Genomic DNA, 23851 nt, shown 5'->3' on the forward strand with positions numbered 1-23851 from the left:
TTGATACATGTGTATTTATTAAATGACAATATCAGTCATAAGTGTGTTTTAGGAGGTTTGAAAATAATTAATTAGATTAATTTATGTTAATGTTAAGAGTGCAATTTGTACTCGATTAATTTATATAACTCTTATTGAAAAATTTTGTGTAGTTGTAAAGTTTTTGTAGTGAATAATGACTATTTATAAATGATTTTTATGTATTATGTTAAAAAAATTAAAATAATTTTTGGTGTAAATATTTAACAAAAAATAATCCTTATAATAAATTAATGCATGGCTCAGATGATTTTATGCCCCCATGGATAAAATAAACATGTCTATCATTTTCGCACATATAGGTTACTAAAACATTGCATTTTTTTTGTAACAGTAAATTAGTTGTTAGAATACACCTAACATAAAAAATATTGTTTTTTAACCTATCCTTTTTGAAATTTATTTCCTATGTTAGATGTCTATGGAATAACTAAAATTAGTTGTTGATGATTTTCAAATTAATATCAAGATGTTTTTTTATATATTTTATCTTTTGTGGTAAATGGAATCTAGCTCAATCTGTTGATTCCACCCAGAGTTCTACAGATGCAACAATTACAGATATTTCATTTCAGGATCCCGCTAATAATGATGCTACAGCTATTACACATACAGCTACTGCTTCTACACCACCCTCTAGTGGTGCTTTTATTCCTGCTCCGACCATCGCTCAGCCTGTAGCTGCTTCTTCTCCTATTGCGGGAGCACCAATATCAGTTCCAATTGCTGGAACTCCTATTGCTGGACCTATTAATTTAGGCTCTCATTCTGTGACACTTCCCATGACAGCTGGTGTTTCTTTAGGGACTCCCATCAATATGGCCGCTCAACCTGCGACTATTCCGATGACTGCTACTCCTGTAGTTGGAGCTCAACCTATAGCTGCTCCCTTTACAGCAACACCTGTGACGATTTCATTGACTCCTGGAGCTCCCATACAAAGCCCTACTCCCATCACTATTGGAGCTCAAGGTGGAGCCCACATTTCAGCTAGTTCTCAGGTCTTGGCTGCCCCTTTTACAGCTGCTCCGCATGTCACGCCTACTAATATTTCAGCTGGATCACAGGCTATTGTAACTCCTATCAATGCGGCTAATCAACAGCCTAGTCCACCTCCCAAACCTCTTAACAAAGTTACAATTGACATTCGAGTTAAGGAATCAACTGCATTCATAAAATACAGGAGAGATGAACCTGAAAAAACTGACATTTGGTATGCCATCGATGGCAATATTATTAACGAAATTCAGGTCAATGGCGTCAAGAGGTGGCCTCCTGATAATGAGACTAAGGAGTGTAAGAAGGTACTCTTTATTGCAAAAGAAACTGACAAAAAGCCAACTTTGAAAGTCCTTTATGAAGATGAATCTGAAGCTTTCGATCCTGATAATCCACCTTCTATATCCACCAATTCCAGTCTCGTGATTACAGATGATACTTCATCTTTGTCAGTTCAAACAAGTGTAGCCGATGGCACTTCAATCTCGTCTGTGCCTGATCCTACATCTGTTAATAATGAAGAGCAAGTGGTAACACAACCAGCTGAAGAATCAACACAACACACTTTTATTCCAGCAACACCATCTTCAGTCAATTTTACCCAAATCTTTGTAGATCCAACTCAATCACTCCAAACTCCTGAGATCACCCCAGGTCAAACTATTACTACAACTTCTATTACTCCCGAATCACAGGATCAAGCTTCTTCTTGGACAACTCCTACACATCAACCATCTGGTTTCACGATTCCTCTTGAAACAGATCAATCTCAACCTTCGGTATCCGAAGAGATTCCTTCGGGACTGCCTGCTTCAAGTTCTATTTTTGGACCTGCACAAGTGGACCACAGTGCTCAACCTTCTCAGCCACCTCAAATGTCATATTCTCATTACGATGGCAAAGCGTACACTGATATTTCGCTCGAGGATGAGGAAGGTGATGATGATAGTGACGTGCCAAGTCATGGGTTCCATGTTGAAGAGATTTATGGATACGATCCAGACGACGATGATGACGGGTATCAAAGGGTTCCCCTAACTGATTACGTCTCAAATCTTGGTCATAGAGTTGGAAATCTTGAACGCAGAATGGACCCTGTTGAGGACAAGATTGAATTACTTTCTAGAATTATTGATTATCAACACCAAATTTTAGAATTCCGAGAACTTGTCGGTAAAAAATCTGCTTTCGATGTAGATTTTGGCCGTCATGGTCAATTTGGCGCCGACATGTTCAGGCCGGCCACTTCTCAGATGTCCAAGGAGCTCGCTGTCACCGAGCACCCCTCGGATGTTAAGTTGTTGGTGATAGACCCTAATGATGCCACGAAATTCGTTGACCTCGACACCAACAAGTACAAGGTGAAACAAGAAGGCGACGAGATCCACTACTTGTTAGACGAGGGTGTCGAGTGCAAGTTGGTCACATATCAGGCCAAGAGCGTGTGGAGTCACCGCAATTCCGACCCTCACCCTATTGGCGTTGTTTTTTACCCTGATGACGACAAGGTCGTGGTCGACTTTGAAGACGCGTTCGTGATGTACGTGAAGAAGGGTGAACTGTCTGAAACCATTCCTCTTAATCCTGAACTTACTGATATGGTTGGTGAGGGTTTAACCGAAATTGATCCAAATAATACTGAATCACATGATGAAAATAATGAACCTTCAGACATTCAGGAATCTAGATAAGGTATCAGTTTCACTAAAGTCAATTACTGTTGATTTCGTCAAATGGTTTTTTTTCGGTGTTATCACAACTAGAATTATGTAAAATATTTCCATTTTCGAATGTGCTAGTTCTTATCGACTAGTACATGAATACGGTTTTATCTTGTAGTTCTATCGCAATTTAATATATTTTAATTCATTAACGTGATAGGCAACTTTGTATAATTTTTATATTAATTTATTTTATCATAAATGTTCTAGATATAATAGGTAATTACCCAGAGGAGTAACCCCAAAAAATTAATACGATAGTGACTTTCTTTTGTCAGATCAATTCATCATATGGCATCCAATTATCAGGCAATCGGGTTAGATACAGCATAAACATCATATTTAAAATTTACAATTCAACCACCAGAACTTATTATTATGCAGTCGATAGACCTTATTTTAACAATTACAGTCAGAATACTGAATATTGTAGCAAATTATCATGTTTAACCCATAAACACTGAAACGAAATAATTTCAACAATTTGTCTAAATTTAACAAGTGAACATCGTTTCTTGGAATTTTAAACCAACGCATTACAAATTCGGCTGCTGTACAGTTACCACTAGCATCCAAACTGATAAAGGCCATAAGGTGTGGAAGCTACAAGCCTCCAAATCTGTCTAGAGGCTGCACACATTTTCAAGCTGCAAAGCCTTAATTTCAAGGGGAAACTAACATTCATATATAATATAAATTACTGAAATAAAGATTAAAAATTAAACGAGGAAATTATGATTAATTTTCTAGTCTAACACCAATTTTTCTTCCTCCAAGAGAATAGTCGTTGTACATGTTAATGGCCTTCTTCGCACTGTACTCATTGGCGAAGATGACCTTTCCAATCCCCCTAGACCTGCCGTCCTCGTAACTTAGAACATCTGCCCTAAGAAAAATGGGCACATCCAAAATTACCTCAACACGATTCCGCAGTTCTTAAACAGGTCCTTCAACTCCTTCCACGTGGTTTTCCACTGCAAATTTGTGACCATAACAGTGTTGCTCCTGCAACGAAAGTTAGCGATAGATAGCTAAGATCAAAGGGAGAGAGTGTAAATATACACGGTAGACCTACTTTGGGGAATCAGAATACCCGCGTTGGTAACGGTTGTACCCTCTGAACGGTGTGTAGTTTTCCCTATCCTCCCTTACAAAAATTTGACGATCTACAAAAAATTAAGTTTATAAAAATCATACCAAGAATTGAGGTGTCGTTCAACTCCGAAATGGCCCTCACTGCGGACTCCTCATTCGCGAATTCTACAATTCCACACCCCTAAACAGCGACGCCGATTAGAAAAAAATTGAGTCAAGATTACCTTCGATTTCCCGTCGCGGTCCTCTATAATGTCGGCCCTAACAACGTCCCCGACTTGCTTCATGTGATCCTTCAAGTCCTGCCATTTAACCTTCCACGACAAATTACCAACATATACTCTACGTTTATTGGACTAAAAGATATTATAGATAAATACAAATATAACTTACTTTATTCATTTTAAACAATTGATAAATGTAACAAACAGTTTATACTGTACTAATCTACAATCTAAGTTTTATTAAAATACACATGAACAGATGGTTTAAGGATACAATTAATTATCCGAGCACAAATTGATATTTAGAGGAACTGTTAACTATAAATAGAATGTTTTGGGATCTTAGCCTTTGTAATTGATATAATTTAGACCATCGAAGACCCCATCCATAAATACCATGGGGCTGACAAATATGCGTAAATTGGCGAATCCGCGCACACACCTTTGTAAATTTGTTTACTATGGGCTTGTTTAGTGCCATATGTATATATGTATTAGGCTTTACAGTACACATGAGTGCAAAAATCTCCAGAGAGCAATTACATTAATATCAATTTGAGTTAAATAGCAATATCAGATTAGATTCCATTCATATTTATTTTCGCTTCACTGAGGGGTAATGGATTCCACCTTTTATTTATTTAAATATTAGTTGATTCCTTCAATAAACTGCAACCATGAGTTGAGCAGTTTACATAAGCTTCCTGATGGTATGTAGGAGATTTACCAACGATTCAACGTTTTTAATAATCTTGTAGTCCCTAAATACAATTGATACACCCATGTGTTAAAATGAATGTATAATAAGGGTCGAGGGCAGGTGGGCGAATCAGTGTTAAATGGGCCATTAAATGAAAAACTTACAAATCAAGGTCAACTGTGCGATCGCCAGAATTCAGCATATTGGAATACCTATAAAATTAAATTCACACCTCAGATACCTATACAACAGCTTGTTAACTTGAACCTCGAGGAGGCGGAGCTGTCCCAGTTCAAAGTTGAAATTCTGCCTTTGCAACTAAGTCAAAACTATTAGTAATATAAAGTACCATGTTCTCAACAGGCTTGACTCCATTGGGAACCAGCTTATCGTTGCCACTGTGTATAGAATTTAGCTCAATTCCATTTAAATTTAGTTCACCAATGGGAACGTAAGGGTCCAGTCTACTAGTATTCACTTCGTCAGGATAGGAAAATTCTATAAAATAAATAAAATTATTTTCAAAAAGGAATATTAATATACATAAATAGGTAGTAAATGTGATACCATTCCTTTTATCTCTAACATTGGAAGGAGTTCGAGCGGAACACTTGCAACAAACAGAGCTTCCATCCCTAGAACGCATCAGAGGGACTTCAGTACACTAATCAAGTATTAAAAATGAAAAAGAAAGTAGAATACCCTAGTACAGTTGTCGGAAAGCATAGTCCATCCTTTTAGAAGCAATCCGGCCATTTTCTGAGTAATTTCATCATTTTTTGAGTGAGAATCAAAATCGATATCACCCATCATTAAAAATACATAAATAATAAGAAAGAATAAGAGTAATAATTAAAAAAAAATAAAACAGTAACCCCCATGGCGTAATTTCAAGTACACATCGATAGAAAACATAAAATTATTTAAAATTCATATAAATATATAAACATATGCTAGTAAATGATAAATTATTGATAAATATTGATAACAAATAACGGCAGCTCGACCATGAATTTGAACTTGACGAAGAAGGTCGAAGATAACATTTTAAATATATTAAATGAAAGGGAGCACGAGATAGATGATATAATACACGACTACACAGTGCTTGAAAAAAAGTTATACAAGTCAAGGGACGATGAGGCACTAGAAACCCTGAGAGAAGCAAGGCTTCGGGAGCTGAAGAAACAGTATACAAGGAGGCAGGAGTACTTACAGAAGGGGTACGGGAGGGTAGAGGAGGTGTACTCAGACAAGGAGTTCTTCAACGCGTGTAGAGACGCAGACTCAGTGGTGAGATAAATACTAATAACTTCACGGCCGTAATGGCTCCCATTAATACTAACTTAGGTGGTTCACTTTTATCGGCCAACAACAAAGAGGTGTGAATACCTTGAGTCTCATTTGAAAAGGGTTGCAGATACCCACTTTACGACAAAGTTCCTAAAGGTAAACGCAGAAAAGACGCCCTTTATTTGCGACAGATTCAACATTTGGTGTATACCGACGGTAAGTCAGTCGACGAGTTAACTCCTTTTAGCTCATGATAATAAAAGAGGGAAAGACCAGCCACTCAATAGTAGGATTCGAGGAGTTGGGAGGTGAGTTTTCGAGCAAATATAGAGCGTGTAGGCGACGGATTCGATACAGAAACCCTGGTGTCAGTGCTCGACAAACATGGAATAAAGCAGCCCAGCGGCTGAGTATACACAATATCAGCCCTTACTGAAGCAAAAGAGTAGAAATTAGGTCCCAGTGGTATAATCATCTTTTACAAATAACAGCAAACTCTACAATTCGGCACTGTAAACATGTACAAGGCACTGGTGGGTGATTTGAGTCACATGTTGTTTGTGTCATACGGATACTATGACACAGGATATGAAATAGAGGTGATATCGTATGGTGATGGAGATAAAGAGTACGGTTTCATGAATAATAAAAGTAATGTAATATATCAAATATGCGATATATAGTACATTATGAGTGCTAACGAACCTAGAGCTTCCTCTTGGGAATGCAAGACCTGAGGGAGGACTCCCAGTCCCTGGAAACGTAAAAGTCAAGTAAAATATTTACACAGGTGTTCACAGATAAAATGTGAGAACCAGAAAGCTTTAAGTGCTCCCGAATGGGAAGCCTCCGACACTTAGCACCAATGATGCGAGCCTTATTGTAAGTAATACCGTCCAGCCTATTGCGATCGACAATGCCACCAATAACATAGATGCCAGAAGGAACAAGATCAGAAAGAATATCACTAGAATCAGCAGAAAGATAAGTCAAGTCATCGGAATTGAAAAGAGAGTCGAGAGGCTGGTGAGTTAAAAGGCAGGACCAATTCTGAGTGCCACTGATGCGCCGGAAAGCCTCGTCCAAAAAACTGTTCTCCTTAATTCCACAAATAATTAAATTAAAGGGCTTAGAAGCACGCTTATTAGCACCGTAAGATTGCATAATCTGGTTAGCAAGACTCCGGGATTCCTTCTCAGAAGCATAGTCGTTAAATTCACAATCAATGACAATAATGGGATTTAATTTACAAGATTCAACAAACTGAGATTTTTTTAACAACTTACTCTCACGAGTCATAAGTAAAAATAAAAAAATAAAGAAAAAAATAAGTACAGAGGTAGTGAATTAGGGGGAACAAAAAAATAATAAAATAGGGTGTAAAAAATTAAAATCTTATTTGTAAATTATTATGGATGTATATTATTCATGTAATGGTTGCAATCAACTGACAACAAGTAAATTATCATGTCCAGTATGTAAAACAAGAGGTAAAATAAGTATATTCTGCACACAAGACTGTTTTAAAATGTTCTGGAATAACCATAAATCAAAACACAGAGTAAAATAATAAAAAGTAATATTTCTGTAGGAAAAAGTAGTCGATTTCGGATATGAAGCAGATTACGAAAACGACCCACACCTGAGGTAAATAAAAGGAAAAAACAAATTAAAAATAATGTAGTAAGTTCCGGAGGTTCAGATTTAGCGGAAATATGAGACCATGGCCACTAAGTGAGCCCAGAAAGGTCCCGAATCACGTACAAAAACCGGACTACGCAGAAGATACAATACCGCACTCAGAAATCAGAGACCAGAACCCATATACAATAAAAGTGTACGATATAAAAACAATAAAGGTGAGAATGAGTGAAACAAGAGATGTGTAGAAAATAAGAAAGGCGTGCGTGCTGGGAAGAAAGGCGTTGGACCTGGCGAATTCACTGGTTAAGCCGGGAGTTACAACGGACCAAATCGACGCAATGGTCCACAAGTTCATAATATCGCACGGAGGATACCCGTCGCCGCTTAACTACTACGGATTCCCAAAGTCGTGTTGCACGTAAGAGTTAGCGAAGCTTACAGATAATTAGGTCAGTGAACGAAGTAGTATGCCACGGAATACCAGATACAAGGTAATAAATAAAATAGAAAGGAGATGGAAGAGTAGAAAATAAGAATATAATTATAAAATAAATACCGTGTATAAAATAAAATAACATGAAAAACAGGCCGCTCGAGGAGGGAGATATAGTAAACGTGGACATATCAGTGTATCTCAACGGAGTACACGGAGACCTGAATGAGACGTTCTTCGTAGGAGAAGTAGACGAGGAATCGAAGAAGCTAACGAGGGGAACGTACGAGTCACTGATGGAGGCAATACAGCAGTGTAGACCAGGAATGTACTATAGAGAGATAGGCAACATCATCAACAACGTGGCAGACAAATACGGGTACAGAAGAAGAAAAATAAAATGATGTAGGCTGTCAGTAATAAGGTCGTACTGCGGCCACGGAATAGGAACTGAGTTCCACTGTTCACCAAGCATACCACATTACAGAAAGAATAAAGCAGTAAGCACCAGTAAAATAAAACTAATGGAAGATAAGAGTACAATTATATAAAATTGACATGTAGATCGGAATAATGAAGCCAAATCAAGTGTTTACAATAGAGCCGATGCTAAACTTGGGTAAACAAGTAAATTGTAAAGAGAATATAGGTACACACAAAGATATAAAGTGGCCAGACGATTGGACAATAACAACAGCAGACGGAAAGAGATCAGCACAATTTGAACACACGTTGCTGGTTACAGAAACAGGTAAAAATAAAAAAGTAAAATTGGAAAAAATAGGAGTGGAAATACTGACAAAAAGATTGGAATCCTCACCACCACTGGGATTTGACACAACAATGTTATAAATAAATAATATAATGTAATAAAAATATATGTAATATATAAAAAATAAAAAAGTAAATAAAAATAAGAGAAATGAAAAAGAAAAAAATAATAAAAGAATTAAAAATAAATAAAAGTAAATGAAGATGTGTAGGGGAGTAAATAAATGGAAGAAAAAGAAAAAAAAATAAATATAAAGCATAAAAAACAAAAAATAGAAATAAATAATGAAGAATTTAAACTAATATTGAAAGAAGATTGGTCAGAAAAAAAGGAAAGGATAAAAATAGAAGGAATATCAGGTGACATTAATGTGTATCAAATAATAGATTGTATAAACATAAGTATACCAAAATATAGAGTAGAAAAGCAAGAAGAAGATGAAGAAGAACAAGAAGAGGAGGAAGTGGTAAAAATAAGTAAAAAATCATGGAGAGTGCCAAGAACGCCGAGAATGCTTAAGTTGATACTCTACGATGGAACAAAAACACAAATAGCGTACGAATATGAGCCTATAGGAGCGTTAGACTCATTCTATGACATAATATGTAACAAAATGTCGAGATGTTGCGCAAAAATAGCACTCTACAACAAGCCAGTGGAGAGAAGAGGCACGCTGTGGATAACGAACAGCAACGTAAAGATACTGTTCGAAGGGTACAGCTGTAACTTGTACGAGTTAGAGAAGGAAGAAGAGGAGGAGGAAGACTGCATAATAATAGACTCGGACAATGAAGAAAACATACAGTTGGAGACGGGGAGAGTGGAGCTGGACATATCGTCAGAAATACTGGAGTTAGCAGACAAGTGCTTCGATGCAGATCGTTTGGACGACGAGGAAATAGCTGAGGATGATTTTGAAGTAGATAGCATCAGCGACGAGGAAAACATCCCAGAAACTGAGATAGGGTACAGCCCCTCAGAAGAATATGATGAAGTCGCAGTCAGTAGCGAAAACGACAACACAGAGCACTTAACGGAAGGAAATATCGGAGAGGATGAAAAGGAGCCAATAGTGTTAACTATAGGTTCAAATAGAAGCGAAGAAAATGAAAACGAAGCAAGTAGAATTAGTGCAGATAAAGTTAATGAGTGCAAGAATGAAGTCATCAGTGTGTCGAGTGGAGATGGGACTAGCACCAGTAGCGGAGCGGATAACGACCTTGAAGAAGGTAGCAGTGAAGTTAACGAAAGTATTGGTATTAGTAACAAGGGCACTAGTGGTGATGACGGTGGCATAAGTATTGGTAGTAGTAGTAACAGTAGTATTTGTAGCAGAAGTAACAGTAGTAGTGCAGATGCTAGTAATGAAAAGAAGCAAAAGAATGAAGAAACTTGGAAATGGGTAGCACCAAGTGTGGATGGGACCGAAGGAATGGGTGAACAATTTATAAAGTTCCTGCGAAATTACACATATAAAGACGTAGTCAATTCGGAAATAGTGCCGGAGTTGAGAGACTACTTTCACAGAAAATGTAACTACCTAGACCACAGCTACCTGTGCTACATAAAGAGAAATAATATGGAAAACAACAACGACTCATTTGTACAATATTGTAAAAGGAGGTTCGAAGAACCAATACAAAAATACGGAGAAGTAAACATGGAAAACCTGTGTAAACTGCTAAACTTCTCAAGCAAGTTGCAGGAAACAGACTGGGAGTTCAAAGGAGAGTACAGCGACTACAGGTACGGGTTCCTGAACCACACGTCGAAGCTGATGGTGGAAGATAAAAACGAGATATCAGTCCTGCTAAAGAAGGTACTGGAGAGAATGGGCATCGAGGACGACGAGAACATGTGGATAGGACTAATGGACGACTGCTTCAACTGCAACTTCTGCATATTCAACACGGAAATGTTCCCAGAAATCGAAAAGAAGGAAGAGGAGCTGGCAATGGCGCTGGAGCTGAACAGAATAACAGGCTTCTTCCTGACAGAAGACCTGGTAATGGAGGAGGTGAAGGACGAGGTAAGCGAAGCACGCAAGCAATAGGTGCACGTACACGAGTATGAATAGGTATATGTAGACGTACGCAAGTATAAAGCCTATAGAGCTCATAAAGGCTATAAACAACCAGATAAATAAGTGTTGAGATAAACATGGATGTTCAGATAAACATGGTGAAGATACTGAGAGCCCACTTAACGGAACTACCAGAGAACGACATGAACGAAAGGGCGAGGATACTAGAGGAGGAATTTAGCAAAATCGCAGAGGAATATAGATTTTAAATACAGTAAGGTTGTAATATAGTAGATGTGTAAACGAAGGTAGGCAAAAGTAGGAGAAAATGTGTGTATATATGGTACAAGTGGCAGCATTAAGAGGAGTTGGAAGTCGAGTGAAAGAAGGGAGCAAAAGAGTAAAATTCAGCAAATAAAAGCAGCTTAAATGACAAAGTGAGCGCTAAACTGGTTTAAAGTAAGTGAAACAAGCAGGTGTGAGAATACAAACAACAGCTGAGTAAATTGAAGCCAGATAACGAACACCTTCCCTAAAACTAAACCAGCAATACCAGAAGTTATAAGGGTAAAATAAAACTAAAAAGGTAAACTAAATTGATAGTGGAACTGTTTTTAAATAAATGGAATAACTGAATAAATAATAATATTAGACCCCATGGGTGAGAGTAGGCAAAAAGGCTGCTGAAGCACGAAGAATATCTTAAATTAACACCTGTATAATATATGTATGAGCTAATCCTCTGATTATAATTAGCGAGAATAATGGAATCTCTGATAACACTGAGAAGATAGACCTCAGGGGCTCCTGATACTAGTGCCCTGAAAAGAGAGGAAACGGAAACTGGGTATTGGTGTTATCAACTCAAGAGGCCTCCAAATGTAGTAAAATGTACATTAATTCAATATATAGCACAGTTTTGTACATAATATTACTCTCGCGGCACATCGGAGTAGATTGTCAAAACGCCGGAACAGGAGGAGGATCCGGTTCCAACGTTCAGTTAGTTGACCTAAATGTAGCAAACAAGGAGGACTCCACGGGAATTAAATATGAGAGAGATGACCAAAATGATCGAGATCGATTCACCGCTCAAACTGGTTATTTAATTAAAAAGGTAGTAAAGCGCGAAAAGACGGTCTTTGAAATCACGAATGGAAAATATCTCGACAGAGTTATCATATATAAAGACTCAGAAAATCAAAGGAAAATAAAGTTCCTCGCACCCGGAGAAGTAGAAACGTACGATGATATCGGTACGCAACAAGCATCGCAACCTCAAGCTCAGTTACAGGTACAGGCACAGGCACAGCCTACAGCACAGGCACAACAGTCAGCACAGCAACAACCTAGTTCACAATCCATTTCACTGCCACAGACATATGCTCAAGTTCAAACTGTGTCCGCACCTCGGCCTAAGCCACCGTCTCAACCAGCTCAACAAACATCACAAGCTTTACCCCCTTTAGCTGCCGTACAACCACAACAAACTGCACAGACTATACCTGTATTACAACCTCAACAGACATCACAAGCTATTCCTATTATACCAGCTCAGTCATCTCAATCTGCTCAAGTGCAGTACATTGACGTTAACCTTAAGCTTCAACAAAGCACCGATTATGTTGATTACTACTATTACACGACAGAGGATGTTCATAGATTTGTATGTAAAACGGGATATTTAATACGGAAGCTAATGAAGGACGATAAACTCATATTTGAATATCAACAAGGTCACCCAGACAGAGCTATCATATTTAAGGATGAGAATGGTAAGTCGGCAGTAAGGGGACTAGCTCCAGGAACTGTAGACCCAAAAGAGCCAACATATATACCATCATCTCAAGGAAATGATCAGCAGACCGTGGCACAACCCCAAAAAGCACAACAACCAGATCAAAGTACTCCCCAGTCACAGCAAAGTACGTCACAACCACAGCTTATTGAACTTGAGCTTAACAACAGACAAAGCACAGATCAGATATTATATGAAAAAAATGAGTCGAAAGAATGGGAAAGATACACTTGTAAGCCAGGGTATTTAATTAATAAAGTTTTAAAGAATGGAAAAGTTGCCGGCGAGGCACAAAACAATAAATATTTTAACAGAGCGGTAGTATCAGGCCCAAAAGGTGAAAGACAATTGACATCGTTATTACCGGATGACATTGACAAAACATGTGAGGCATTTGAACTAGAACTAAACACGAGGCAGACTACCGACAAATACATATATAAGAAGGATCAAGCAACCAATAGAGAAAAATATACATGTAAATCAGGATATTTAATATCAAAAGTTCTGAAAAATAATCAGGTAATATCGCAGCCTGAACAAAACGACTACTTTGACAGAGCAATTGTATATATAGACGATCAGGGTAAAAAGCAGCTTAAGACGCTGTTTCCAGGTGATATTGACCAAGACGATGCAGTTGAGCCAACAGCAATTCACACAATAGTTGCCGCATCGGAAGGTGGAACATCTGATCAAGCATCTGTACCAGCTTTGCCTGCACCGACTCAGCAACAGGTAGAATCAGGAACTGAGCAAGATCCATCGCAACCTGTCAGTAAAACCCCTGCTTCAACTCCTGCACCTCAAACAGCTGAAACTGCTAAACCTTCCGAACCAGCACATTCAGATACTGGACAGCAAGCAGCTATCCCAAGAACAGCGGTAAGACTAGATGTATCCAAGACACAAGGGTCAGAGGCATATGAGTACATCAAGAGCGGTAACATCAACACATTTAAGCCAAAGGATAACTATGGATTCCATATGGTAAAATTAGGCAATACAGTATTGTGGGAGACTGAGGATCCGAACAAATATGCTAAGAGAGTGGATTACAGCACCAGTAGCTTTACGAAAATTTCAGAAGTAAGGATCGATACCTTTAATGGATCGGAGGAAAAATTCATAAAAGAAGACCAAGACGCCTGGAAGCCTGCTACTGCGATACCACTACAGCCATTAACCGTAAACATTAAGACTAGAACCAGCAATAATCAGTTTGACAGTACATCGCACGGAAGCTATAGGAATTTCATGGTGAAGTCTGGGTGGGCGTTCAGTAAAGTCATTGAATCAGGCAGCTTAGGAGGTGTTGGAGCTTCAGATAATGCACCAGCCATATGGCAGGCCACCGATCGCAATGAGTACGCAGTTAAAATTATCAGGGACGGAGCAGGACTTACTCAAAACATCACAGAAATGACAATATATTTGTTAAACGGAGAGGAAAAGAAGTATAAGAAGACAAATGATGCATGGGCACCCCTAGTAACTAATCAAAATTAAACGGTTATGTTATACAAAATGACCACACACATTAATACACGTTTTAAGCTATCACACTTCAGATTTAACAGATAAAAAAGATCAATTACAGAGACCCATGGCCACTGTAACTCAGGATTCAGTTTATCGCAGCTGTACACTCCAGCTTTAATGTAAAATATTAACCTCATTTTGTATAACTCTCTAGATTTAAGAGGGTTGGACTCTCACCAGTATATTAACAACACTCAATGTCATAAAAACTAAATACACACTTGCCATACAGACTCAAATTCATGTACTTATGCATAAACAAATGCACACCAATTAAAATAAATAATAGATAGTAAACTACCATGTAAGTTGAAAACCAAAAAATTAATAATTTACAGAATTAATGGAAGCATTCCAATAGCATTTAGAATTTATTTCGTTCTAAACGCTGAAAACAATATTAAAACAACATTTATGCAATCTGACACTTTCATTTATGATGTTGTGAAAATCAGTAGGTAAAAACTAAGATAAGTTAAACCTCTGGGCAGTTTGTGGCCTTTCGATTAAAGTGTAATAGAAACCAAAATTTCATGGTCTCCATGATTCGAATTTCAAACTTTAGAATGATGAAAGCGTTTTGATTGATAAATGTAACACATTTAACTTTTGTTCGCAAAATAATAGATTCCTCTGAGTTCTAAGCTCAAAAATGAAAAGTAAGCTTATGTTTTTCAAATCGATAAATCATTGATTATACTGATACCCCTTATTTAGTAGCCTTAATATGCAGAAATAAAAATTTTTCTAACAAATTCAGTTAGAAAATAAAAATAAAATATAAATGTTATAAACAAAACCATGAGCCCGTATAATAAGAGCATTTCCAACGATTCATTTCATAAAAATCAATAAATATCCAAATTAAAAATTGTGTGTTCATTAATTATTTTATTAACCAAAAAATAATAAAATGACATTTGATGATTATTAAAAATCTAAAAAAATTTAATATAATCTAACGTAAACAAATCAAAAAGACTAACTCCAAGTTGAAACTAGTATAGGCTTAACACCAAAAGGGTTAATGCCAAATTTATGTTGATTATCAATAGCTTCTTCTGAAACTAGAACAATTTGAGGAAATTGTAAATAGAATTCTTGTGATTTAGAAGAACTTGTAAAAAAACCTGATGAAATAACTGTAGTAGAAAAATCAGAAATAGCCTCTCCAGCTTGTTGAGAACCATCAGATCCACTAGTTAAAGTAGCCGTTTGATCTTCAGGTGCTTGAGTCTTGGTACCGTCTTCAGCTTCTTTAGCCTGTTCAGTCTTAGTAGCGTCAGATTCTTTAGCTGGTTGTGCTTCTTTAGCTGGCTCTGACGTATCGTACACTTTAGCTTGTTGTTCAGCTTCTTTAGCCTGTTCAGTCTTAGTAGCGTCAGATTCTTCAGCTTCTTTAGCCTGTTCAGTCTTAGTAGCGTCAGATTCTTCAGCTTCTTTAGCCTGTTCAGACTTGGCTTGTTTAGCTTCTTGTGCTTGTTGAGAACCATCAGATCCACCAGTTAAAGTAGCAGTTTGATCCTGACTAGCTGAAGTTAATGTAACACTAGCTGTATCAGTGGTTCCACTAGTTAAAGTAGCCGTTTTATCTCCAGATTCTTTAGGCTGTTCAGACTTGGTTTCATCAGCTTCTTGTGCTTCTTTAGCTAACTCTGACGTATCATCCCCTTTACCAGGTTCTTCGGATTTTTTAGCAGGTTGTGCTTGTTTAGCAGCCTTTGACGTATCGGCCTCGGTGTACACCCAGTTTCCATTCTCCTTTTCAAACGTTATCTCAAAGCCTTCGAATTTGAGAACCAGGACGTTGCTTGACTGGTTGTAATCCAGTGTCTTGGGGTATAAGCCGCCACGTTTACTGGAATCGTACTGCCACATCAAAACGTTTTCGAACGTCAGCTTGGTGCAGTTGGCGGAGTCAGCGATGGTGAAGGTGGTAACATCGCCATTCTGGACCACGCTGTAGGCATTGGTGGCGAGTTCAACAAACTTGGTGTTGTCGTTGGGATCTGTTGTGTACAGCTTAGGGTTCGACTGCTGGGCAGGTGTAGTGGGAGTGTGAGTAGGAGCAGCTTCGGATTTTTTAGTTGGTTCCTCAGTCTTAGAAGCGTCTGGTTGTTGTGATTCTTTAGGCTGTTCAGACTTGGTTTCATCAGCTTGTTGTTCTGATTTTTTAGTTTGTTGTTCTGATTCTTTAACCGGTTCCTCAGTCTTAGAAGCGTCTGGTTGTTGTGATTCTTGTGCTTGTTTAGCAGGCTGTGCTTGTTTAGCAGCCTTTGACGTATCGGCCTCGGTGTACACCCAGTTTCCATTCTCCTTTTCAAACGTTATCTCAAAGCCTTCGAATTTGAGAACCAGGACGTTGCTTGACTGGTTGTATTCCAGTGTCTTGGGGTATAAGCCGCCACGTTTACTGGAATCGTACTGCCACATCAAAACGTTTTCGAACGTCAGCTTGGTGCAGTTGGCGGAGTCAGCGATGGTGAAGGTGGTAACATCGCCATTCTGGACCACGCTGTAGGCATTGGTGGCGAGTTCAACAAACTTGGTGTTGTCGTTGGGATCTGTTGTGTACAGCTTAGGGTTCGACTGCTGGGCAGGTGTAGTGGGAGTGTGAGTAGGAGCAGCTTCGGATTTTTTAGTTGGTTCCTCAGTCTTAGAAGCGTCTGGTTGTTGTGATTTAGCATGCTGTTGATCTTGAGCTGTAGAACTCGAACCCTCCGTTTCACCTGGACGATATACCTTGCCCTTGGTACCATCTTCTGCTTCTCGTACAACGACTCTATCACCATGTCTCCCATCCTTAGGTTGCCATACAACGTTACCAGCTTTTGTTACCTTTTCAATTAAAAATCCTTCCTTACAAGTCCAACGTTGAGCTTTATTAACTGTATCGTGTTCATATACAACCTGATCAGTGCTTTCCGTCAAATCGATGTTCACAGTAATTAAATGTGGACTACCTGCAGTTTGTGATGATTCTTGTCCAGCCTCAGGTGTGCCAGATACTGGTTCAGCAACAGGTTTCGTTTCTTCTTTTGGCTGTTCTGGTAGTGTAGTCGGTTGTGACTCGGGTACGGTTAATGGCTGTTGTTCTGGTACATACTCAGGCTGAGAAGGTGCTTTGGACTTAGATTGGTCAGGTTTTTTTGATACATATTTCTTTTTGCCATCTTTTCTATAATACACAGTATCGTAATGATTCCAGGTATCTTTTTTTTCGTTGTATATTACTCCTTTATCTTCGTCTCGTACTACTACGTGTTTGTAGCCTTTATAATAGCTCGATGATGTAGGTTCGTCTAGATCGTGTTCTCCTGTTTTCCAAACTTCTTTATCCTCACATTTAACTAGTACACATTTTGCATCAGTGTCAAGCTCAATTAAATAGTCGTTTTTTAAATTCTCGTAATATTTTACAGTGTATTTATCAGAAGAAAGTTCCACGGTGCTACTCGGATCTGAATCGTCGGTTGTGAAAAACTTAATATTAGGCTGCTCTTCAGTATCAGGTAGTTTTTTTAAACTAGGTTTAGATCGAACGGGTGAAATAGAAGAGTTCTGTCCGAAAAACTTAGGTACGCTTATTGAGCTTGTTCCGAAACCAGGAACGTCTATATAAGTATCCACGGGGGTTGAATCACCTGCTTGATCATGTGAGGAACCAGCATTTCCTTCTGAATAGTCAGTCGGATATAAATTGTTAGTCAGAATTGCGGATTGCTGAAGTTCGGGTGTAAGTAAAGTGGAATCTCGTGTGACAAGTGAATTTAAACTTTGTAAAATAGCACTAGAAATAGTTCCGTGGTTGTCGAAGGAAATACTCTTGCTGATTTTGAAAATCCACTTGCCATTTATAAACATATAACCAAGATATCCATCCCTAAAAATAATCCACATTACTTTAGCTCTGTTGTTATAAACGATCTTAATAGGATATTTACGTTGGGACGGGTCGCTACCACCAGATCCGTCGGCCTGGTCCGTAGAGGTCTCAGTTGAAGTTGATTGAACACTACTGGGTTGGCCAGAAGTGCTTGATTGTTCCTCTGAAACATTTACTGAATCGGTAAAAGTTGATTGGCTACTAAAGGTGCTAAGGGTATCAGTATCAGTCTCTATCCATACTTCGGTATCATTTTGCTTAACTTTCACACATCTGGTTCCTTCATTCAGGTTATACTCATGTACATTACCAGCTAATCCGAGTTGTCTGTGTTCAAACCCGGTACTGTTGATTTCGGATTCTTTTGTACCATCTGAAGTTACAAGCTTTAAATCAGGTGGTCTGCCCGAAGAAAAACCTCTAAAATTTCTAGAACCAGTGGATTCTACTAGATTATTGCGATACAAAAAGAGGGAAAATGTAAAAACATATAGTAGAACATTAAAAATGTTCATAAATCATGATTTGGGTTTAAAAATAAACCTCTATATAAAACTATACAAAATAAAGGTTTTATGGTTTTAGGGAATATATAAATAATTTTAAATCCAAAACATTTCAAACTCGTACCAAATAACCTAAATATAAATTATAAAATTACTCCATTTTAATAAAAATAGCCCATTCTCAAGTCCAGTTATAAAGGAAATCACTGGGGTTAAGAAGGACAATCAACACCTAGAGTAGACAGTATTTTATATAAAATTTCACTTTTTTTAAAATGTTTTTTTATAATTATATGACAGATAATAACTGTTAAAATATATTTGCCTTTTTTTGTTGGCAATAACACATAGTATAAGTCTAATACAGTTGCTGCTGGCCTCCGGTGTAAATATAACCATTATGAAGCTACACACTCCTAAAACTGCTATGATTACTAGTACTTCTAATTGTAATAATAGCTTTAATCTAATAATTTATATAAAGTACTTTCCCATTGTTATATAAGTAATTTGTCTACTAAATATTTTATCCCACTCATACTTTTTAATTTTAAATATTTTTAGTTTCTATTGTTAAAATACTCCTAATATTTACTAATAACTAATATTTTATCATATCTACCAACACCCATTTTATTCAAACTAATAGTAAGCTATTTGATAAATTATTACCTTCCGCCTTCAACTCGGTGGATTCCATTGAATATCTATTCCATTTATTAGCATATATTCCAGTTCTTATATTCTACAATGATTCCTATTGAATTTTTCAATAGTTAATATTTGTTTAAATTAAGATGTGTATCGCTCATGTTGTTGAAGATTTGTTAGACAAGTGTGTAATGGCAATAATGAAAAAGTTGGTGGCTTAAAATTCAATTTGTGTTCTCAGTTGAATTATAAAAGCTGATGATTGGAATCAATGGTTATTTTATATTTGTACTAAGTTATTTTGAGTGTTAAAAGCCTTCAAAAATGCTTTATTTATTGGACCCGATGTGTACCCAATAATGAAAATATCCATTCAGCAACGACTTATGGGGAAAAGGCAGCTCATATTAACTTAAATATATTAAGCTATAGCATAAAATGTTTTAAGTCTTCAAACTAATAACCTATAACACACAATTACACTAGAAGGTCATTACACGTTGGTACATAGCTAGATGATATTTCGCATAAACTAATCTTTATTCCATCAAAATATATTAATATCTCTCTTTATCTTATTTTAAATAATCATTCTAATCGATACTAATTCTTGTAACGACTATTACATCAAATGTTCCTTTTTAAACATCAGATCGTTTAAACAAAAAATATATTAAAATATCCAAATACGGTATTTACAGTTAAACATAACGTGATTTGTAAGAGATATACATTAACCGTCTATATGATATAAGAAAATATAATTTACACATTCGAATTTTGTAAAAATAATGAAATCTTTTATACTAAATTATCAGATCTGAATCTAAATTTTCACCATTTTATCGATTTAGCGTTTACACATTTGAGCATCTAGCGTCCCATTTTAACATTCAGGGTAATTAATATCAATTCCCCCTTTCAATTAGTAGATATCACTGTATATTATCTTTTGAGAAGTGGCCAATAGCCCAAGAACAAATGTGTTAATCATTACTTAATCTTAACTTATAAATCATATAGTCAGCCATGTCAGACGTTCCGATAGATCTTGACAGTAGCGAACTGTTTTCAAACGATCACTATACAGTTTCCGTAAGTACGGAACCCTACGACACACTCAAACTGTTTACCATAGTAACTTACAGGGTGACGTACAAAGACGATATTCCGTTTCCGTATGAAATGTTCTTGTTTCTATACAAGAGGCCGTTTGGAAGTGTGTTTACTCTTAAAACTAGCAAAGTGGTTGACACAGTGCAAGTCTTTTACAACATATCCAACACAGAGAAACCTTTGGTTGTTGGATTCTATGCAGCATATGAAAAGAAGTACTTCAGCTACGAGCAACTAACAGAAGCAAAACTTTTTCCGTTCTCAACAACAGACTTTATTGGCCAGGATGGCTTACTCAAGAGCCTGGTAGAAGAGAACAGCAAGCATAACAAGAAGTTGAAGTTAGTGGTTAGCAGATATACAAACAACGTCAATGTAAATGAAATAAGATGCAAGTTCGACAACTTCACGCGCGTTATCTACATTCCTCAGCAAGATCAAACAAAAGAATCATTGTTATACCTTAACTTTATGCTGAACTTGAGGCCAAACAATGACATAACCAAGGACCGACGTGACAAAGTACATAACGGCTGTTACGATGCAGTGGTGGTATACTACTCCGCCAGATATGTAAACATAAGGGTCCCTTTAGTGGTCGAGCTAATTGAGAACGGAAAAATTTACTACTTCAGTCGCCTAACTGACGAGACTGAAACTTACTGGAGGCAGTTCGAAATTCATAATTTAAACAGACAGGACGAGTTGGTGTATATTATTAGGTCGACTGACCGACTGGTTAGCATAGAGGACAAGTCGAAATACTCCAGGTTTGGGGACGGTGATATTTCTGACTTCTACGTAAATTACCCTACCTTCATCAGCGAACCGCCGACCAAGCACGGCTTTAAGGGGTTCCAAAAGGACATTGAGGAGGCAGAAACTGCATCTTCAGGGTCTGGCCACGAGCTCGTTGTGGGCGCGAAGCCCAAAAGCTCACCTAACCCTGCTATCACATTTTTCGTCGGGATGATAGGACTTAGTTGCGGCATTGGAGCTGCCGTTCTACTTTTCAAGTACTACCGCTCAACGGAAATAAAGATGCAACGTCTTTACTGATCCACGGCCTTCTCATGTACTATATATACTTATAAGTATAAACACATTAATATATATCTACTTCAGTTTACTTATACTACTGTATATACTTATGTGAATATACTATAACATACCTAGGTATACCGACCTAAGTATAGTTAGGGACGGACGTATCAAATAACCACTTAATTGCCTACTAAATATCAAGTAACACCCACACACACGTAATATACACATATTTACCTCAATATACAATAGTTATTTGATGAAAATTAGCTTTTGCTCAGTAGCGACTTAAGTGTGCTACCTGCCCGGAGTGTCTGATAGGCCTTTCTGAACTCATTTGTTATTCTGCTTCTCTGGTGAATGGATATATTAGCCACGTCAATCCCTATTTCAAAGGGGTTGTCAACATGTAAATACGGGCCACCTAGCGTTGACTTTTCCAAATTTGCATCTGGGTCCTCCGTGTCGGTGCCCAGTCTCATGTTAAATTCCGACAAATCAACGCTTCTGATCAGGATCGGCTTCCCTTGGGAGTGCAAGTTATACCAGCCGTAGTACCTACGAGCTTGTAGACATAAATTTAAACCCTTACATTCAGCACATAGGTAATACATAGCTAACTAATACAGCAGCAAGGGGCCACACACTAGACTCAGGTGACCACCTTAGATAAACAAGTCAAAATTAACTTCCTCTTACCTGAAAAAATTAATTAAAAGCGTCCTATCGTCCAGAGTGTTAGCCTTTCCTTTGGATAAAAAGTTCAATTCTGCCCTAATTTTATTCATATCCGTTGAGAATCTACAGTCCACTCCTGCTACGTAGTTTGGGGGCTCATTCGTCGAGAACGCCAAGTCTTGAAGCGATGGCAATAGAGGTGGGCTACAATTCTGCAAGAAATGGATTACCATCAGCGAAATCGCAAACGAACTCAATGTTCCACGCGAGCGGTCGTTTATTCCTTTACTTTTGGCCCACATTTTCAACAACAGTATCAGGCCCCTCACTCTCGGCTCAAACGAGACGTAGCTCCCGACCAGAATACTATTCGCCACCGCCAAAACGTTATTTACCGAAATATCAATCGAAGGGATGCTTTCGCACTCAAAATCCAAAATTTCTACAAAGTTGTTATTAAACCTTACTCACAATACTACTACTTCGTACCTAGTTCCTAATAGCTATCACAAACTAGTAACCTTACCTTGTTTATTTAAACTTTCTTCGACTATCTTCACAGGCCTCTTCTTGCTGTCCCTTCTCCAATTAAGTATTGGTATTTTGGCCGTAAACCTGTTTTGAATCACTCTTGTTGGAGACAGTGGACTTAGCACCGTCGCTATTCTCCTCAAGTTCCTTATTACGGCGCTCCTGGAATTAACGTTTGGTATCTCCACACACACGTCCAGGTCGCTCCCTTCCGTCCACAGTCCATTTATTGCGCTTCCAAACAACGACACTGAGCACTTGGGATTCACTTGATCCCTCAGCGCCCTCTCCAAGAATTGCGCAATTTCCGTATTCCTAATTTTCAAATCAATGTCACTAACATTATTAGCGATTACATCAGACAAATCATCAGAATTAGCGTCATTTTCCAAATCTTCATTCTTCAAGCCACTACTGTGCGATATTACATTATGAAGGGGCAGATTACTTATACTATTGAGCGATTCAGGGTACAAGTATTCATCTTCGTCATAAACATCTGAATCAGATTCAACCTTCTCATATGTCAAATTAACTGACTCAAAAGGGTCTTTTGACTCAAAATTTGTAGATTTGTTCGATATAAATCTACTAACATTATGAGAGTAGCCAACAGCTCTCGTATTAAAACTCTTGGCATTAACCAGCTTTATAACATTTTCGTAATAACGTAAATTTACACACCTTTTACAGGAAAACATAAACATTTGTATTAATGGTGAAAAATATATGGAATCTCACTGTATTCATTTTTACACAAACTAAATTAATTTACTCAATTATTAATCATAATTGAGAAAAACTACAACAATTCTAAAAAGTTTAATCTACAAGTTTGCTTATAAGTCAAATAATAATATCAAATAACCATTCTACATCGATCTTAGATTAAATGTGCAATGTGAATAAAACCGTGGTTTGGGTTTAACGCTGACCCAAATAATCTGAATTTAAGTCCACAAGTAAATAATAAAATTTAGACATTAAAAATTAATTAATAAACAAACAAAAATGTTAGAATAGTATGTAAATCGGAGATAACACATCCCCACTAATCCCAAACAATCTTCCTTAAAAAGCATCTATAAACACATTATAAATATATTTGTTTATTCGCTTTCTTAGCAATTAAATACATTCCTATAATCTATTGTAA

General features: G+C 37.5%; 11 protein-coding genes across 11 annotated transcripts; 6 read left to right on the top strand and 5 right to left on the bottom strand.

Annotated features, from left to right (window-relative positions):
- Window positions 1–485: 485 nt before the first annotated feature.
- On the top strand, window positions 486–2729 carry TOT_040000827 (conserved hypothetical protein; the record flags this gene model as incomplete). The annotated part of the gene is made up of 1 exon (XM_009694466.1): window positions 486–2729. One exon carries the CDS (start codon window positions 486–488, stop codon window positions 2727–2729), a length of 2244 nt encoding a protein of 747 aa, XP_009692761.1.
- A 768-nt stretch (window positions 2730–3497) lies between these two features.
- TOT_040000828 (predicted protein) lies at window positions 3498–4256 on the bottom strand (the record flags this gene model as incomplete). The annotated part of the gene is made up of 6 exons (XM_009694467.1): window positions 3498–3645; window positions 3675–3764; window positions 3835–3925; window positions 3957–4035; window positions 4079–4210; window positions 4248–4256. The coding sequence occupies 6 exons, from the start codon at window positions 4254–4256 to the stop codon at window positions 3498–3500; spliced, it is 549 nt and encodes a 182-aa protein (XP_009692762.1).
- Window positions 4257–4938: 682 nt separating this feature from the next.
- TOT_040000829 (uncharacterized protein) lies at window positions 4939–5588 on the bottom strand (the record flags this gene model as incomplete). The annotated part of the gene is made up of 5 exons (XM_009694468.1): window positions 4939–4990; window positions 5011–5096; window positions 5128–5276; window positions 5346–5442; window positions 5481–5588. The coding sequence occupies 5 exons, from the start codon at window positions 5586–5588 to the stop codon at window positions 4939–4941; spliced, it is 492 nt and encodes a 163-aa protein (XP_009692763.1).
- Window positions 5589–5786: 198 nt separating this feature from the next.
- TOT_040000830 (uncharacterized protein) lies at window positions 5787–6481 on the top strand (the record flags this gene model as incomplete). The annotated part of the gene is made up of 4 exons (XM_009694469.1): window positions 5787–6071; window positions 6129–6287; window positions 6319–6379; window positions 6411–6481. The coding sequence occupies 4 exons, from the start codon at window positions 5787–5789 to the stop codon at window positions 6479–6481; spliced, it is 576 nt and encodes a 191-aa protein (XP_009692764.1).
- Window positions 6482–6589: 108 nt separating this feature from the next.
- Window positions 6590–6754, top strand: TOT_040000831 (hypothetical protein; the record flags this gene model as incomplete). Its single annotated transcript, XM_009694470.1, has 1 exon — window positions 6590–6754. One exon carries the CDS (start codon window positions 6590–6592, stop codon window positions 6752–6754), a length of 165 nt encoding a protein of 54 aa, XP_009692765.1.
- Window positions 6755–6776: 22 nt separating this feature from the next.
- On the bottom strand, window positions 6777–7370 carry TOT_040000832 (uncharacterized protein; the record flags this gene model as incomplete). Its single annotated transcript, XM_009694471.1, has 1 exon — window positions 6777–7370. One exon carries the CDS (start codon window positions 7368–7370, stop codon window positions 6777–6779), a length of 594 nt encoding a protein of 197 aa, XP_009692766.1.
- Window positions 7371–7482: 112 nt separating this feature from the next.
- On the top strand, window positions 7483–11649 carry TOT_040000833 (methionine aminopeptidase; the record flags this gene model as incomplete). Its single annotated transcript, XM_009694472.1, has 12 exons — window positions 7483–7632; window positions 7663–7718; window positions 7756–7930; window positions 7961–8133; window positions 8165–8206; window positions 8303–8527; window positions 8558–8648; window positions 8713–8993; window positions 9413–10209; window positions 10276–10332; window positions 10420–10937; window positions 11596–11649. The coding sequence occupies 12 exons, from the start codon at window positions 7483–7485 to the stop codon at window positions 11647–11649; spliced, it is 2619 nt and encodes an 872-aa protein (XP_009692767.1).
- Window positions 11650–11832: 183 nt separating this feature from the next.
- Window positions 11833–14250, top strand: TOT_040000834 (uncharacterized protein; the record flags this gene model as incomplete). Its single annotated transcript, XM_009694473.1, has 1 exon — window positions 11833–14250. The coding sequence occupies one exon, from the start codon at window positions 11833–11835 to the stop codon at window positions 14248–14250; it is 2418 nt and encodes an 805-aa protein (XP_009692768.1).
- A 1014-nt stretch (window positions 14251–15264) lies between these two features.
- TOT_040000835 (uncharacterized protein) lies at window positions 15265–18684 on the bottom strand (the record flags this gene model as incomplete). The annotated part of the gene is made up of 2 exons (XM_009694474.1): window positions 15265–17445; window positions 17473–18684. 2 exons carry the CDS (start codon window positions 18682–18684, stop codon window positions 15265–15267), a joined length of 3393 nt encoding a protein of 1130 aa, XP_009692769.1.
- A 1671-nt stretch (window positions 18685–20355) lies between these two features.
- Window positions 20356–21661, top strand: TOT_040000836 (hypothetical protein; the record flags this gene model as incomplete). Its single annotated transcript, XM_009694475.1, has 2 exons — window positions 20356–21490; window positions 21639–21661. 2 exons carry the CDS (start codon window positions 20356–20358, stop codon window positions 21659–21661), a joined length of 1158 nt encoding a protein of 385 aa, XP_009692770.1.
- A 91-nt stretch (window positions 21662–21752) lies between these two features.
- On the bottom strand, window positions 21753–23402 carry TOT_040000837 (uncharacterized protein; the record flags this gene model as incomplete). The annotated part of the gene is made up of 3 exons (XM_009694476.1): window positions 21753–22044; window positions 22186–22606; window positions 22691–23402. The coding sequence occupies 3 exons, from the start codon at window positions 23400–23402 to the stop codon at window positions 21753–21755; spliced, it is 1425 nt and encodes a 474-aa protein (XP_009692771.1).
- Between the last annotated feature and the right edge of the window lie 449 nt (window positions 23403–23851).

This window comes from Theileria orientalis, chromosome 4 (genome assembly GCF_000740895.1).
Source record: "Theileria orientalis strain Shintoku DNA, chromosome 4, complete genome".
Lineage (NCBI taxonomy): Eukaryota > Apicomplexa > Aconoidasida > Piroplasmida > Theileriidae > Theileria > Theileria orientalis.